At 49.8% G+C, this 15,367-nt stretch overlaps 5 protein-coding genes and 1 non-coding gene across 8 annotated transcripts; 3 read left to right on the forward strand and 3 right to left on the reverse strand.

The window, feature by feature from the left end:
- Window positions 1-37: 37 nt before the first annotated feature.
- NCU03017 (hypothetical protein) lies at window positions 38-869 on the reverse strand (the record flags this gene model as incomplete). Its single annotated transcript, XM_960310.2, has 2 exons — window positions 38-427; window positions 492-869. 2 exons carry the CDS (start codon window positions 867-869, stop codon window positions 38-40), a joined length of 768 nt encoding a protein of 255 aa, XP_965403.2.
- A 642-nt stretch (window positions 870-1,511) lies between these two features.
- On the forward strand, window positions 1,512-1,623 carry NCU15057. Its single transcript has one exon. It is a non-coding gene; the product is annotated as a tRNA-Leu (tRNA).
- A 1,497-nt stretch (window positions 1,624-3,120) lies between these two features.
- NCU03016 (hypothetical protein) lies at window positions 3,121-4,273 on the forward strand (the record flags this gene model as incomplete). The annotated part of the gene is made up of 1 exon (XM_960309.3): window positions 3,121-4,273. Exon 1 carries the CDS (start codon window positions 3,170-3,172, stop codon window positions 4,271-4,273), a length of 1,104 nt encoding a protein of 367 aa, XP_965402.2. The 5' UTR covers window positions 3,121-3,169.
- Window positions 4,274-5,034: 761 nt separating this feature from the next.
- NCU03015 lies at window positions 5,035-8,027 on the reverse strand. 2 transcript variants are annotated; one of them, XM_011394758.1, is made up of 3 exons: window positions 7,201-8,027; window positions 5,222-7,111; window positions 5,035-5,144 (listed from the first exon to the last, which is right to left on the reverse strand). In XM_011394758.1, the coding sequence occupies exons 1-2, from the start codon at window positions 7,667-7,669 to the stop codon at window positions 5,250-5,252; spliced, it is 2,331 nt and encodes a 776-aa protein (XP_011393060.1). In that variant the 5' UTR covers window positions 7,670-8,027; the 3' UTR covers window positions 5,035-5,144; window positions 5,222-5,249. The 2 variants fall into 2 exon arrangements, with proteins under 2 accessions (XP_011393060.1, XP_011393061.1); XM_011394759.1 differs by having other exon boundaries at window positions 5,035-7,111.
- Window positions 8,028-8,226: 199 nt separating this feature from the next.
- Window positions 8,227-9,254, reverse strand: NCU03014 (hypothetical protein; the record flags this gene model as incomplete). Its single annotated transcript, XM_960307.3, has 4 exons — window positions 8,227-8,428; window positions 8,640-8,677; window positions 9,108-9,141; window positions 9,196-9,254. The coding sequence occupies 4 exons, from the start codon at window positions 9,252-9,254 to the stop codon at window positions 8,227-8,229; spliced, it is 333 nt and encodes a 110-aa protein (XP_965400.3).
- A 1,347-nt stretch (window positions 9,255-10,601) lies between these two features.
- Window positions 10,602-12,902, forward strand: acw-10 (anchored cell wall protein-10). 2 transcript variants are annotated; one of them, XM_011394756.1, is made up of 4 exons: window positions 10,602-11,244; window positions 11,532-11,655; window positions 11,736-11,934; window positions 11,997-12,902. In XM_011394756.1, the coding sequence occupies exons 2-4, from the start codon at window positions 11,590-11,592 to the stop codon at window positions 12,476-12,478; spliced, it is 747 nt and encodes a 248-aa protein (XP_011393058.1). In that variant the 5' UTR covers window positions 10,602-11,244; window positions 11,532-11,589; the 3' UTR covers window positions 12,479-12,902. The 2 variants fall into 2 exon arrangements, with proteins under 2 accessions (XP_011393058.1, XP_011393059.1); XM_011394757.1 differs by having other exon boundaries at window positions 10,602-11,655.
- The last annotated feature ends 2,465 nt before the right edge of the window (window positions 12,903-15,367 follow it).

A 15,367-nucleotide genomic window follows, 5' to 3' on the forward strand; every position in this document is an offset into this window, starting at 1 on the left:
AACCACGTCTTCAGAGGCATCAGTATCCCCTCAATCCTCAGGTGCTTCCAGTTTCCGTTTGCTTTACCTCCTTCTCCCTTTGCGACTTCTCCTTTCCCTTCAACTTCGCCTCCTTCTTCTTCCCCAGCCTTTCCTCTCTTTTACTCTGCAACTTTTCCTCCAAATCCGGATCGAAAATGTGCTTGAGCATCGCGTGCTCCGGCTGATCTTCGATGACCTTATTCCTGGGGTAAATCTTGCGATGCCCTATTGAATACTTTGAGAGCGCCTGAGGTGTTGTGAATCGCTGCGGCCTTGACTCCCCCCCGGCCTGAATGATTCTATCGGTTTCAAGGACATCATAGATGTTGACGTGTACGGCTTTAATGGCCTGGTGAGGGCGAAAAGAAATGGGTATCAGTAATGGCCGGTTCCCCGGTAGTGTGGCCTAGAGCGAGAAGGGACCAAAGAAGCCCCCCAACATATGCACATACCTCTCGACAACTCTGCACATCCTCAAACTCGCCTTCCAGACCAATGGTATAGCACAGCTTTCTCCAATCTTTGAGTTTCCTCTCGCCTATGAATTCGTTGAAGTCCTTGACAACTTTCTTACGTCTTCGTTTTTCTTCCTCCTTTTCTTCCTCTGTCAATCTCGCCTTCTTTCCTTTCCCAGTTGGCTTCTTCTTGTCGTTCAGCTGGCTGGCCTTGGTTGAGTTCAGTCTACGTCCCTGCGCGGTGTTCCCGACATATTGCCAGTGCCCAAGCGCGAGGGGAATTGCTGCACTCAGCCCTACTGCTCTTGTTACTTCCGCAGTCACTAGGCGGTTGAGGCCGAATGGTCGTCGCTGGTGTAAGGAGCGGAACAGAGTGGCGTAGAGGGAGTTCATGGTCTTTTCGTTGCTGAGTGTTAGCCAGGGAGAACGTTGAAGTTTTCTGTTCTGAACTTCGAGTGTGGGCACTTACGGTCCCGCTATGATGAACTGCGTCTAGATTTGTCAGGTCTGATGCTCTTCTGTTTGTTGTTGTACTGGTGATGTACCGCTGCTTCGTATGGCAATGGACACAGAGTTCTTGTCCTGTCCAGCTCTCTGAGCAATGAAGTGAAACGACACTGAGAAAAAGAACGACGGAAGCCAAGAGAAATTAAGAAGAACACGTTGACTCTAGGCAAACAGAAGAAAACAGAAAGGAGAAAGAAGTGTCACAGGCTAAAGTGATTGCGTTAAACAGGTCCCATCCCGAACTAAGTTCCTTTGCAAACGGACGGCCTACGACTCGCCGTTTGTCGCCGACCAGAAAGAGCTTTCGCGCTGCACAGCATCAGGAATGACACACACACTTTTCACGAGTTTCATCAATTCTTTGATAAGACGGTTGATACGAGAAATTTCCCCAGAAAGTGTAGAACTGGCACAAAATAATGTTCAAGGTTGGTATAGACTTGGTATGTGGTGATGTGGTGGTGTTACCTTTTTTGCATGGCGTACTTATGTCATTGCCATAGTTTATAAACTCAATAATTTGTAGATGGCAACTTGGCCGAGCGGTCTAAGGCGCTAGACTCAAGAACATGTTCTTCTGCACATAGTGCGGTGTATTCTAGTATCGCAAGATGCGTGAGTTCGAATCTCACAGTTGTCAAATTTTTGCACTATTTTAGTAATATGATGACCATTGCAAATGATTTCATCTTGGAACTCATTACCTTCTCTTTTTATCAGCGTCAAATCATGGTGAGCTAGATACAATGGGCCGCTGATTCAGAGCTGAAATGTGTATACGCGGAATGATACTGGACCGAGGAAATTTTCAAGTTGCACGAGCAGAACAATTCTGGAAAAAGAACAGTGGTGACTCGTCAAGTGAGAGTAACCTGATCTCGTATACTAGACTTAGTCTTGTGTGGTTCTTTATAGTTCAATTTCTGCGAAGACATCCGATCGTCGCCGGGGGCATGACTGCGTTGCCAGAGTATGAGGCATGCTTTAGTGCGAAGGCAAAGTAAGCATCTGTCTACTTTCCACAAGCAACCAAAAGAGTACATTTAGCAGTCTTGTTTAAAGACTTGTCAGTACACAGGATTACAAAATCTCAATTGAGGTGACATGCCGTAGACTTAAAGAGTGTCCGGGAAGGGTCCTTTGGCGATACCGTGGTGGTTGACGCCTCGTCTCCTATCAGACCCAGGAACATATTCACGTGTCGACGTATGACCAGGAGTAACATGCATAGGTGGGTATCTCTAGGATGATGGCGAGAGATGCAGGGATTTGGGTGTGAGACATATTGCGTGGTAGGTAGAGTTCCGAGAAACGTACATCCAGTCAAGTTGAACTGAGTGTAGATGGTGGGTTGTTAGGTATAGCCTGGCTCTGAGCAAGTACCCCACCTACCTGATGCGCATTCCGGTCTGCGGCGTCGATGAAGTACTGATAAATTGTGCCAACAGCTAATCGGTTCAAGATAGCAACTGATGTGGGTTCTTGCGCAACGAACCAAATCGTATAACGATAGTTACCATGAGAACTAGTTCCAGAGGATTACTTCCACTGTAGTTCGGGGAGAGCCACGATAGGAGCTACCTGGTTCTGTTCCTTTTCTACTGTACGTACAACTATGGGTTTCGAATTCCTGACTTTTAAAGCAGAAAATGGAAAAGTCGGGGCCATCTAGGTATTGTTGCAAGTTCGTAGTAAAGGGACATCGTTCGCTTTAGATCTTTTCCAACATACCAGTCAGTCAAAGTTTGCAGTGTCATGTGTGGTGTTATATCAGCCAACATGTTCAGATTCCGATGCCGATTATGCCTCGCTCAACTCGCGTCACGAACAGAGGAATGATTGTCGTCAAATCAAGGTCCGTTGATGGCATGAGACCGCCCGTGCTCTCGGGAGCTCCACTCGTTCGGGAAGTCCGGCGAACAGCCCGAATGATCCGCGCAAAATCATTGCAGCCCGGCATCCAATAGCATTACATGGAAACTGGTCCTTTCAACTGGTGACCCACAGCTGTGAGATCGAAGCATGGGACATAGCTGCCGAGGACGGACTTGATCTCGATGAAGGTGATGATGCTAACTGAGACTGCGGGTATAAATGATGCCATGCTGGACGTTCCAAGGATGTACACTCCTCATCACTCACCCAGCTCTTCACCCTTCTTGTACATAATACATAATTTGAACAGCATGGCCTCCCACGCTCCCTCTCACTTATCAGCTGAGTCCGAATCTCCCACACTCAGAAGCCTGCTTTCCTTGTTCGGCGCTGGACCGGCGCGCCAAAAGTCCGAGTCTGTGACCGTGGGAAAGGACGACGAGGTTGTTCTAGGACGGCTCCCTCTTTTTCCCGCCGCCGTTTTCTTCGGAAACGTATTAGCAGTCGGCAAAGTAATCTGGGCCTTCACCAAAGATGACCTCTTCACTGCCACGCTACCCAACGTCATCTTCGCCATCACAGCTGCCATCGCTGATGCGTATCTCCGCGGCGAGGCTTTCGAAGGCGCGGGCCCCACTTTTCCCGAGATAATTACCAGACTTCCACTCACCTACTTCTTCAACTTCTACGCCCTACTCATCTTTAATCTCGGCAACCAGCGGCCCCAGGAGGGCTCCTCCCGCAAGCCCGTCACAGCGCCCGAGCAGATCCGCCACATCTACCTCATCCTGCTCCCCATCACCCTCGCTCTCGACCACTTTCTCGGCGCCTGGCACGAAGGGCTGATGATCCACCTCCTCGCCTTCATCTACAACGACCTCAGCGGCGGCAACGAGCTCTTTGTCCGCGACATCATTCTTGGCATCTCGTTCGGGTACATCAACTCTGCCTCTCTCAAAATTGTCCTCATGGCCGGCAGCAGCAGCAGCAGCAGCAGCAGCCCGCACCGCCACACCTGGACCTGGCTCAACCTCGTCAGCATCCTAATTGCCACCACCATCGGTTGCCAGGAATTCAAGAACCACGGGGACCATCACACCCCGGGGAATCAAGAGGGCAGCAGCGGTGACAAGACCATGAGGCGCAAAAAGACGCTAGCCATCTTCCTCGGCGAAGCGGCGGTCCCGCGGGCACAGCTGGCCATGATGATGCCGCTCTGGACGCTCGTTTGCGCGTGGTTCTGGCAGCTGAAGATCACAGTCGCTGCCTATTTTGTGCTCTACTCGCTGTTTCTGGCAAGTCGGGTACTCACGCAGAGGAGTGCGGGTGCTGAGGAGCGAACGTGGAGGTTTTGGGCGAGGTGGACGATTGTGATTTATTTGATCCCGCTTGTGGCTGCTTTGTCGACGGCTTGAGCTCTTGGCCTCTGGGCCTCCTCTGTGGTCATGAGTGAGCAAGGGGTACATCCTGGAAAACGCAGGTCTTTTCCAGACGACATGATGTTTCGTTGCCTGAAGGAGTCTCTGACGCGGGCGGCACTGCGACCCGTGGAAGCCTTGAAGGCGAAGTATTGTAGACTATGATGATGATGATAATGATGATTGATGATGAGGGAAGCGGAGGCTGGTAGTGGTTGATTGACAGATGAAGCTATGGAGGCCTTTTGTAATGGTTTTTCTTTTTTTTTTTTTTTTTCTCGGTGTCCATTAGGTCGCAAATTGCCCTGGCTGCAACCATATATATGGTAGTATTCTGTTACTTTCACAGCTATAGGGCCGGCCGGTGATGCGGGATGCTGGTGTTTCGAGCAAGAAACAGGGAAAAAGCATCGTAGAATTGGCGATGGAGTAGGGTGGGTCGAGAATGATCTGTGCGCTAGCATCGTCCACCAAAACCAGGTGCAATGAGATGGTATCCTAACAGCTTTGTGGAAGAGTTTCCAGTCTTTCAGTTAGTATGCTATTCCACCGGTTACCGAAGTCGGAAGATGGCCGTGTAAAGACGAATCCGGTTGAGCGACTGGGGCTCGCCAGGTTCGAGTCTCGAATTTTCAATTTCATATTGCAGGTTCATAACTCTCGAAACAGAAACTGATACAGACATCCAGATATGGGGCGCGAGTCGGTTATTTGTCCTCGAAGCTTTTTTTTTTTTTTTTTTTTTTTTTTTTTTTTTTTTTTTGGGGCTCCTGTCCCAGTTTGTTGTACATATTGGGCCGACCGAATCTACAGAAGGCAAAAGGAGAAATTGGCTGAGGTGAGCTAGTGTCTGTGTGCCAGCCCTGGGCTTATGATTTTCGAGTGATCAGCCTCGTTCTCTTTTCGAGCATCACAGCGAGACCGCTGAGCCGAGTGAGCACTCACTTGACGAAGATACCCTCGCTGATAGCTCTCAGACAATCTCGTATCTGTACCACCCCCTGGCTCCAACATCTTCTCCAAGGTTAGGGTCCTTGATACCCAGTTTCCTGTGCTCTTCTGCCCATCGATCGATATAACCCAAAAAGTTACTAATCTCCCCATCATAACCCAGATTAACAGCCGAGATATAGCGAGAGCGGAGCGTTTTGGTGATTACACCGTTGCCAAACGGGTCTCTTTGCAACCACTCCTCTCGGTCCACAAAGCATGGGAGTTTTACATCCTTCTGCTGTATTTTCCCTTCTTTTCTCATTTGTGCTATCCGCTCCTCATAGACGCGTCGGCCTTCCATACCCCATTGGTCGTGGATAAAGAAGTGCCCGATTCTTCGGAATTGTCCTGAAATCGAGTCTGTTGGTAGCAAAAGGAGCCCGCCCAGTCGCAGAAGGCCGGAATAGGTCAGTTTGAGGTCAATGTCGGTTTGCAGAGGGGCCACGTAAACCGTGATGTCTACGTCCGTCTCAGCAGCCATCTCTTGCTCACTCCAAGGGTAGTGGTCGAGCACCACCGTTGTGCGAAATCCGGACTGGGTAGTGGCATCATCATCCTCGGTCATGTCAGCTTTTGAAACCGTATCTTCAGTATCTTGATCGAAGCACAAGATCTCTGTATACTTTGTCTTGACTAATCTCGCTTGGCACATGGGCCCATTGAGATGGATAGACCCCCTAGTCACAGGGCCAAATGGATGTCCATGCGACGTCAAGACAACATCCACCTGCAAAACTTCGGCTAACCCATCAAAGTCGTCAGCGTCAAACCACTGTACTTCTGTACCGACAGACGCCCACGACCAAGATGGCGCTATAAAACTCTTCGCCTGAACAGAAGGCTTCCTGCTATACCACAGAAGGCTCGCACGGAGATGCAATGACCAGAGACCGGCGTAATATTGGACGCTGTCCCAGAGCTGTCCCAACTCGGCGGCCATGCCCGCGATTGCAATGAGCCTGTCGCTTGCAAACGTCAGGTTCAAGCGTGAATAGTTCTTCACGATATTTTGCCAGACAGTGCGGCGGCTTGCATCTGTTTGTCCCTCGACAGTGTGTTGTCGCTTTTCAAGTGCAGTTCCAACAGGGAAGCTTTCGGATCCGGTAGAGTCGTGACATTCCCAATGTATCTCTTTTCCAAAGATCAAGTTTCGTCGAGCCAAGACTCGCTCTTGCATCACCCAACCTCTTGAGAAAAGAGTGAGATTATCGAGCTTTTCTCTTCTAGCATTCATGTAACGATAGAAGGCGATTTTTGGGTTGCGGGGATCTCCGAGGGGCACAAGGAATGGGATACTGAGGAAGGGATACTTGGATGAATAGAGCCCACCGTGGGAGTTGGATGAAGCAGCCGCCATGAGATTGAGGTATGAGTTCTGATAGATATGATGCATCTTTGCGGATTCGTGGAGCCAATCTTCCCGAGAGTCTTGGACAATACATAAAGAGTCAATCCACAAGTACTGGACACTCAGTCGCCGGGTTGCGTCAATGGCATCTCTGAATGTTTTCGGTATTTCGCTGAACTCAATCCCTGCAAGAAACCTGTTGTAGTTGTCGTGTGTGAGACGTAGCGGGACACCGTCACCCCAGCAATGACTAAGCGTCATGTAATCTGTTCGCGATAAATCCAGAGCTTTTGTCTCGCAAAGATTGACCCAAGGGTTGACAAGATCACCCACAAACAACAGCCGGGTGGGCTTGCGATCACGAGAATCCTGACGAATCCGTGCATTGCAGGAAGGGTGGGTGGCAGAGCACTGGTCGACCCAGCTGAGTATCTGTTTCCAGCTGGCTTCACTGTCGGTACTCGTGCACCCAACGAACCGACCTTCTGCTTCACCTAGTTGGCAGGACAAAAATAAGAGTGGGGAGTTAGCCACTGAATCACTCAAGAAAGGGAAAGATGTGTGCGATAGGCCATTTTCTTACTTAGGTCTATACCATTTTCGAGTGGTTCCAAGTGTATATCATACAGTTTTTGTTTGACCGAATGCAATTCCCACGATGTCATGATGCCAGGCGTCCCAGTCCAGGCACGGTCATAGGACCGTATTCGTAACTTGAGTGGATTTTCATCTTCTTGCGACTCCAATTTATCTGGACCCGTGAGTCGCAAGATATGCTCTTCGTCCAAGGTATTTAGCAAAACGTAACAGTGGTGACATCCCTCCCTAGCCGCGTCACTCAATCCCGCCCAGTTATGAAAGTCATATTCTTTTCCCGGGTAGTCTTGGATACTCAGATCTGCATTCTCGAATATCCATCTGCATTTGGAACAGTAGTGTAGGCGTTTGGAGAGAAATTCCGGTGATAGATGCAGGCGGGGTCGTGTTGACTGGACCGCCTCCTCCTGGGCGTCGAAACCAATGTTCTGCTCATGATTAGGCTCTTCGGACATTGTTCTTCGAATTTGGCGCTTTTTGGGACAACGGACACCTCATCGGGAAGAGGTTGGTCAGTGTTTGAAGGAGGATGAAGGAAGTTGACGATGGTTGGGCTCGTACCCCGCACGGGCTAGGTAGCAACGATAAGCGTCCACTGCCTTATCTGGTCGCATATAATCTACATACAACAAATAACCCAACACCCCCCAATAGCTCGAGTAATTGGCACACATATTGTATCAATTATCTGTATGGTAGGAACATGAACACCATTTCTTCCATACACTGTTGACATCCTGCCAAGTGCATCCCGTCAGCTTCCCGACAAGACCACCCGAGATTGTAGATTGACCCCGAAAAACCGAATGAATATCTTGCTCCCGGACGCCATGGCCACATCATGACGGACAACACGGAATTCACAATCATCTTCGTGCCGCAAAAGCATGTGCGCTCCAATTGCGAGAACCGACTTCCTTCTCAGGCCAACTTCGCGGCTTCGTCATGAAACTTATCTTCAGCACAAAAGATATAGACCAAAGCGCGTGGGTGACTTGGAATGTGCTTGAACTTAATACGATGAAATAGCCGCGTAGAAACGACCGGGGGCACTCCTTGGCGCTTCTAGCCCTGCCTCACACCTCAAACGCCCTTCCGGTCGGCCGTATAACTTGATGCACAGGATGCCCGACGATGACAACTCCAACAGCTCATGTTGGCCTTCATACGGCCGCCTGTCTGGCTTCGCCTTCCGCCCCGCCATCGCTTCATCGCTATTCTTTGTTAGGCACCCACGATGGCGGCCAGTCTATAGACTCCCCTCGCCAGACCGCGAAGGCAGATTACACAACATCTCTTTCTGACGTCCGTCATATGTAATTTTGCCATGGCATTTTGAAAACCCGCGATGTTTCCTTCCCGCCCAGTGAAGTATCACTAGTCAATTCTCAAATCTCCCCTAGATGTTACTTTATTTCCTCATACACAGCGCTGGATTGGAAGGTTGAGTTGGACTTCCTCCGCTGCAGCCACTCGAACTGCCTTCCCCTGTGTCAGGCGCGCATTCTGTTTTGTTTCGTTTTGTTTTGTTTTATTACACACCATTCACTGTCACTTTCGTTCAGCCTCACATTGAAGCTTCAAATTCTGCATCATACCCACCCGTGGACAGTTTCAGACTTTCCCATTCTCACTATGGCCAACCTCAGTGCTCTCCTTATTCCTCCTCCCTCACTTTCTCTCTGTATGTCACTCATTTTTCGTATTTCTTCTTTGTTCCTCTAATGTGCGAATCCATGTTGTTTCGACCTCTGCATCCCGATCCAAAAGATGCTCAGGTACCAAGATTATGTTGCGTGACCTCCCCACGCGCTTCTTTCCAAGCATCTGTCTAGTCCAGTATCTCAAGTTGATTCCTACATTTTGAACCGAGCCTTGGAAAGCAGTACATACATCCCACGATGGGGTCATGTCATGGCCGGCTGCCCTGTGTCAAATGTCAACACCGAGGCTGTGGATCAGCTTACCTTGGCTTACATACGCACCATCAAGCTGTTCCAAGATGTTGAATGATTTTGACGTGTCGCTTTGACTGGTCATTGTAGGGGTGAGAAAAGTGATAGACGATGGTGTTGCAAATGGAAACGCAGTAGGACGGAGGCTGAGTTGTGGGGAAAAGTACCTGTCGTTTTAATTAGTGTACACCACACTACACTACATAGTATACTACGCTCTCCACAGCACGGTAGTATTAATAACCCACCAATAGCATCACGTAGACTTTACTCGTCTGGTGCTTTCCACTTTACCGAAGTGATCTTGCTAGCTTGCCTAGAAGTTTAGTCGCTGCTACCAATCAGTCCCATCGCGTACAGAGCGATCACCAGCACCAAGAACACACTAGCACGCCGTTATTAGCGAGTGTTGATCGCACTGGAGCCTTGGATGGGCGGTTAAAATGATAATAAAAACGTTGCGGAGTAAAGAAGTAAGTGACCACACGGACCGCTCCGAAGCCCGGATCGGAATTGACGCTCATTGAATTGATTCCTCAAGTGATGGATTGGACGAACCATCATGATCAACTAGTGAAGAGGAAAAGCATACATGATCACTCAATACTCATCGCATCCCATCCACGTGATGGTTTACCGCTTTCTTCACTTGATGCGGTTTTACTCAATTACATATCTAGGTATAGCGGTGCTTTACCTCCCACTTGTCGTTACAACCAACCAACCAACAGCGCAGAAAAAACCGTTTCATTTCATCCTTTTCACACTATCTTCCAGCATTTTCAACTTTTTTCAACTTCCCCCTAACCGCCATGTCACTTTCCCAACTTCCAGTTTCCCGGCTCCCCTATCAATCCAAGACAGTTTGCTCAATCAAACGTGCCTCTGTGGCAAGGGGCAAGCGAAATGTTAGTCTACTTCCTTTATTTGACATCCACTCAACGGCCCCAAGATAAAGGCCAAGACAAATCGCCAACCGACACCCGCTTCTTGGAAAGCATCAGCACAGCACTCCTTTCCGTTCAACAGTAGGTAAGGTATCGCGACCCAACAACAACACAACGCATCTTTGTCACACAGCCTGAACAGCCCATAGGATCCTATTAAGCTGAGTAGCAGCGGTGGTATGGTACTGGAATTGTATAACGGGGGCCATGCAATTTGCCGCTTTGCACCCCGCCCCTCCGACAACGCTCGACCTTTTTGTTTCTGTTTTTAGTCCTTTCTTTCAGGCGTAACTCTAGCCCATCAAAGAGACAAGATTAACATGTTATAAAACATTCGTGGCTTGGCGTTTCCATCGCAATTGGCCCTTGTCTTAGGTTGCCATATGCAGCTAGCGAGCTAGCCAGTTAGTAGCGAACAGCACTAATAATGACCCCCAACGAATACCGTCCGTTACCTTTAGCCGGTTGAACACCTTCCACTTGATGCCTGTTTCGCCTTTCTCTTTCCGCCCGCTTCCGTTGACTTGCTACGGTAGGTAGATTTAGCCTCGATAGGTTAAAGTGGTGAACTACGCCCCTGTCCTGCCTCGGCCGGCCTTTTAGGTGGCCCTCACCTCCAACTGGGGGGCCCCCTGGGCTTCGTGACCTTGTGCGTGTGGAAGCACCGCAGCAGAAAGCAGAACTAGGCGGGAGAGATCTTCATGAGTTCCCGCTTCCGCTTAGAACACAAGGACATTCGAAATTTGTTTTTGATATATAAGAGGTACTACCAAGCTTAGCGCTCTCCTCTTTCTTTGGCCTCGCCAAGTACAAAGTTGTACGGCTCGACAGCAATAGCAGAAGCAACAGCAAAAAGCAGGACACAAAAAAGCAACAACTCCAACAACGAACCAACTGCTTTTTGTTTTGGCGAAATCCAACAACAACGAACGAAATAACGGTTCCAACGGGGCTAGTTAGTTCAACTCGCCTGAAGAACCGGAATTTGTTCACATCCCACCCCCATCCCACTTCATCAAAAAAGGGGAAAACTTTGATTGGAGGACAGCGACGTCAACGGTCAACCGGGTTGGTAACAACGCATTCGGGTATTTTCGAGGGTCAAGAAAGCAGAAACAAGAAAACGAGGTATGTGTACGCCCCTGTTGTTAGTTTCACTGTGTTGGGTTGCACACGTGGAAATTGGTCCTCCCAAACGCCACCCAAGGAACCGGGGACAAGGTCTTGAATGTTTGTCCCTTGCATGGATGGACGGAAGATCCTGACCAACGTTGAGTTCAGCTTTTGATTTAAGTTGTCGTCTTCCTCTGCCTGTTTGTGTCTTTTGATTCTTTTTTTCAAGCTTGTCTCAATCAGTCACTCGCTCAGCATACCGCAAAGAGGTCACATATATTAACCTCGAGACACCGCATTAGTCCAACTTGTCAGCATTATCAACCTTATCGTCGATTATCGCCTCAACCACAATCCAAAATGCGTACCTCAGTAGCTCTTTCACTCCTCGGCGCGGCCGCTACCGGTGTTGCTGCCCAGAAGGCTGTATGTTCTCATCATCATCGACCTCCTGCCTATACAACGACGTAGAAAGCGTCTCAATACTAACTATGAGGTTGTACCAGCTCCCCACAGCTGCAGCTGTGACCAACAATCCCTCTTGTCTCATTGCCGAAGCGGTCCTTCCCGAGAACGCCTGGCAAAAGAACGGATTCCCTAATGGCGGCAACATCAAGGGCAAGGTGGTAGCCAAGTCGGGCGATGGCGGTGTTGGAGTGCAGTTCAATGTTGAAGTGAGCGGCCTGCCTGAGGGTGGCCCTTTCAGTATGATCCCGACATAGTTCATCCCTACTGGACAGGAAAGAAGGTAACTAACCTTTTCACAGCTTACCACATTCACGCCAAACCCGTCCCCGAGAACGGCAACTGCACAGCAACCGGCGCTCACTTTGACCCTACTGAGCGAGGCGAGGACCCCGCCTGCGACAAGAGCAAGCCCGAGACGTGCCAGATCGGCGATCTGGCCGGCAAGCACGGCGCTATTCCTGCGGGCAACACCACCTTCAGCGCCAGTTACGTTGACAAGTACGCCTCGCTCGTTGAGGGTTCAGACGCCTACTTCCTCGACCGCAGTATCGTTTTCCATTTCCCCAACAAGACGAGGATCACCTGCGCCAACTTCAAGATCACCGAGCCGGCTTGCGGTGCTTCTACCACTGGCGTTGCTGCCCCTACCGGATCTACCACCGGAGGCGCGCCCTCACCGTCAGGCACACTACCTGTTGCAGCTGGAGCCAGCCTTAGCGCGAGTTCCATGACCGGAGTGGCGGCTGCCTTACTGGGCGGTGCAATGATGTTGATGCTCTGAGTTGAGACGAAACGTTATCGGGAATGTTTGGGGTCAATGATGGGAAAATAGATATTGCCTAATGGTCCATTTCTGGATCCATCTTTCAAATGGCTATGGTTTTTGGTTCTCTGGTTAGCGATCCGATGATTTATTATCTGGGAGTTCAGTTTTATCCTAGGTTAGCGGCGCATGCGAGCTCCTAAGCTACGTACCTGAACACAAACATGTCCCTGATTTTCTTTGCGTGCATAACGAATGCAAGCAGAAATCGCCCCAACAAAAGTTTGTAATAATAAAGTTGAACTTGTCAAGCTATTGCCGACGGTGACCCATGCAAATGCCGTGACGACAGCCTGAGGTTTTGACTGCTGTTGCATGATTAGATGCTGAAAGCAATTATTTTCGATTCGGAGTAGACTTTGCGGTTGTCAAGTCAAGATCGAGTATTGGAGGGAAAAGAAAGATAGGAGATGGTTGGGAGCGGGGTTCGGGGGTTCAAGTGATGCCGTCCCAGAATTTCCAGCTGACATCTCCCCCTCCCCCCCTTCTCCTATCTGGATGGTGAGGCAGACGATGGTGAGAGGTTGGATATATCCACTTTGGCCACTAGTAAAGAGCCAAAGAGCCCTGGGCAACCGTAGTTACTTAGTACCTCTGATGTCCATATAAGGTGTCTTGAAGAAAGTACCGAAGCATTCACTTGACCAGAGCAGGCTGTGGTGACGGTAGTAGTGTCGGCTTCCCCCGCGGGTTGGGTATCATTCCTGTCGACAGCCACTGCTGTCCTTCGTGTCGAGGGTTTGGATGGCTTCCCACACACATCCTGCCAAGCCTTCTCAGCCGTCATAATCGTACGACACTTAGGGCCACCCGCAATGATCATCCAGACCGTTCCGTGATGGTGATGAAGTGAAGCTGGACCACGGTACGTTATTGGGTCGTCCTTTGAGGGTGGTAGCCCGATTGAGGTGTGAAGTGTTTTGTTCCTTGTATGGTTGCGTCGACGCGGGGATCTCCCTTTAGCGGCCCCACAAATCCCCCTGACTGCATTAGCACCCCCTACTGTAAAAAATCACAGCGTGCCGTGCTTTCAGGGGAACACTTAGCGGGGCTCCTATGATCGACCGCTAACGCCGATCAGGGAAATGCGACCTGGCAGGCGGCGCGAACGATGCGATGCAACTGCAACATCATCATCACGATGTCAACACGCGTGTTATCCACGGGTTCATCGATGGGCAGGGGTGTATACCGACATGAACGCTCAAGGATAAGAAGCGTCATTCTCCAAGCTTGGCTAATCCAAGATAACCGCCGCTAATGACCAAATTTTCGGGTCAAGTAGAGGCACCTGCCAGTTTCAAGTTAGCTCATTAACCGATGGCTAACGATTCGAAGAACAGCATAAGATAGGTCCCCTCGGTCAGACTCGGCGTTTTCATTGCTTCTTCATCCGCAACTGCAACTTCATTTCACTTGGCTCTGCTCTTGAGCGCCGGCTTCACGAAGTTGATGTTTCTAAGCTCAGCAGCCATGTCTTGACGTTTTGGCGTCCTAAATTCTCCGAGCTGTAATCGGTCAATATCCCAGCCAAGTTGCGCTGGCTTGCCTGCCTTTCGCGTCCATGAGCTTTGGCATTTGACAGCTGGCGATTTGGGAGGAAAGATAGCTATTTTATCGAATCGGAGTTTTCCTGCGCAGATCCATGTCTCAAGCTAGCTCTACAAGACTGGCAGGAACTTGGAAATAGCTTGAGATATCTTGTCTGCTGACAGAACATAGGAGAAACTACCAAAATCCAACTCCTACCTCGGCTGAGAATATTGTTCGCTGACGGACACCAAACTTCGAGAAGGCAAACAAGGGCTATGTCTGGTCCCTTAAAGTCTTACTCGCTCATCCGGGCACGCAACGCGGTTGGTAACACAAGGAAAGGGTCGGGTCGCAGCTTCCACTTCCGCACATGGAAAGTGCAAGCTTTTCTTGTTGACGACGCCAGCTGATGAGCACGGAACCGGTACCGAAAGGACTCGGGGTGTTCGTTTTCAGCTGACAGGGCCTGACTGACAGCTTTACCAATGGCGATTACAGAAACTCAACTTGGGTGCCTTAGGGTTTGGGTTTGTAAAGCGATCTGCGCAGTCTGCGATGCTTACTTAGCTGAAAAGGAATGCCCCGAATCTGTGCGGAGGCCTGGTGATAACCCGCGCTAACAAAAGCCACCAAAACGCCATCATCTCACCTTGCAGCTGTTAGTTCGATCCTGCAGTCTATCGGGTGGTTCCTTCCTTCTGCCTCACTTCAACTGTGAGTGTGCCATGAAGTGGTGGTCCCAATGGAAAGGAACTGACAATAAAATTTGTCTCACTCTCAGCCTCGAAGCGCTTGTTGCTTCCACATTTCCAAGATTCATGACCTTTGCCAGCCGTCCCCTCTAAGCGCCACTTTGCCTTATCCTCGCTGACAATTTCACTGCTGTGGGAAAGGTATAATCCATGTCACAGCCGACGAAGAGGGTTGCAATCTTCACCAATCATCAAACTTGATCAACTTTCACCTCAAGCTGGCAATCTCTGTCATTCTCCCCAGCCGTGCCATCCCACTTCACATACCACTGTCTACAGCCTCCTCTTGTGTCTCACTTGCCCCTACCCTTCCAAGTGAAGAATGGATGCCTACAACTCTGCGGACATCACACCATTGCGCTCGGGGACATGATCGCCCACGAGATTGTTACATCCTGAACACATTATCACAATTGGCAGAGATAAACTCCATGGCGATCTCCAGTCCCTTGGCTTCAGCCAACTCAACGGTGCGCAAAGTCATGTCTATGGTACAATCTAGAGACGCCAACCGTGGGCTGCGACTCGGTTTGTATTTGTCATTCAGTGCTTTGGTGCTAAA

This window comes from Neurospora crassa, linkage group I (genome assembly GCF_000182925.2).
Source record: "Neurospora crassa OR74A linkage group I, whole genome shotgun sequence".
In the NCBI taxonomy this organism is placed as follows: domain Eukaryota; kingdom Fungi; phylum Ascomycota; class Sordariomycetes; order Sordariales; family Sordariaceae; genus Neurospora; species Neurospora crassa.

Excerpts from the sequence above, each read along its gene's own strand:
- NCU03015 (XM_011394758.1), bottom strand. The coding sequence starts at position 7,669 with ATGTCCGAAGAGCCTAATCATGAGCAGAACATTGGTTTCGACGCCCAG. Across the intron at positions 7,112-7,200 it reads CGAAAATGGTATAGACCTAA|GTGAAGCAGAAGGTCGGTTC; the intron begins GTAAGAAAATGG and ends CCTGCCAACTAG.
- acw-10 (XM_011394757.1), top strand. The coding sequence starts at position 11,590 with ATGCGTACCTCAGTAGCTCTTTCACTCCTCGGCGCGGCCGCTACCGGT. Across the intron at positions 11,656-11,735 it reads GTGTTGCTGCCCAGAAGGCT|CTCCCCACAGCTGCAGCTGT; the intron begins GTATGTTCTCAT and ends AGGTTGTACCAG. Across the intron at positions 11,935-11,996 it reads GCCTGAGGGTGGCCCTTTCA|CTTACCACATTCACGCCAAA; the intron begins GTATGATCCCGA and ends ACCTTTTCACAG.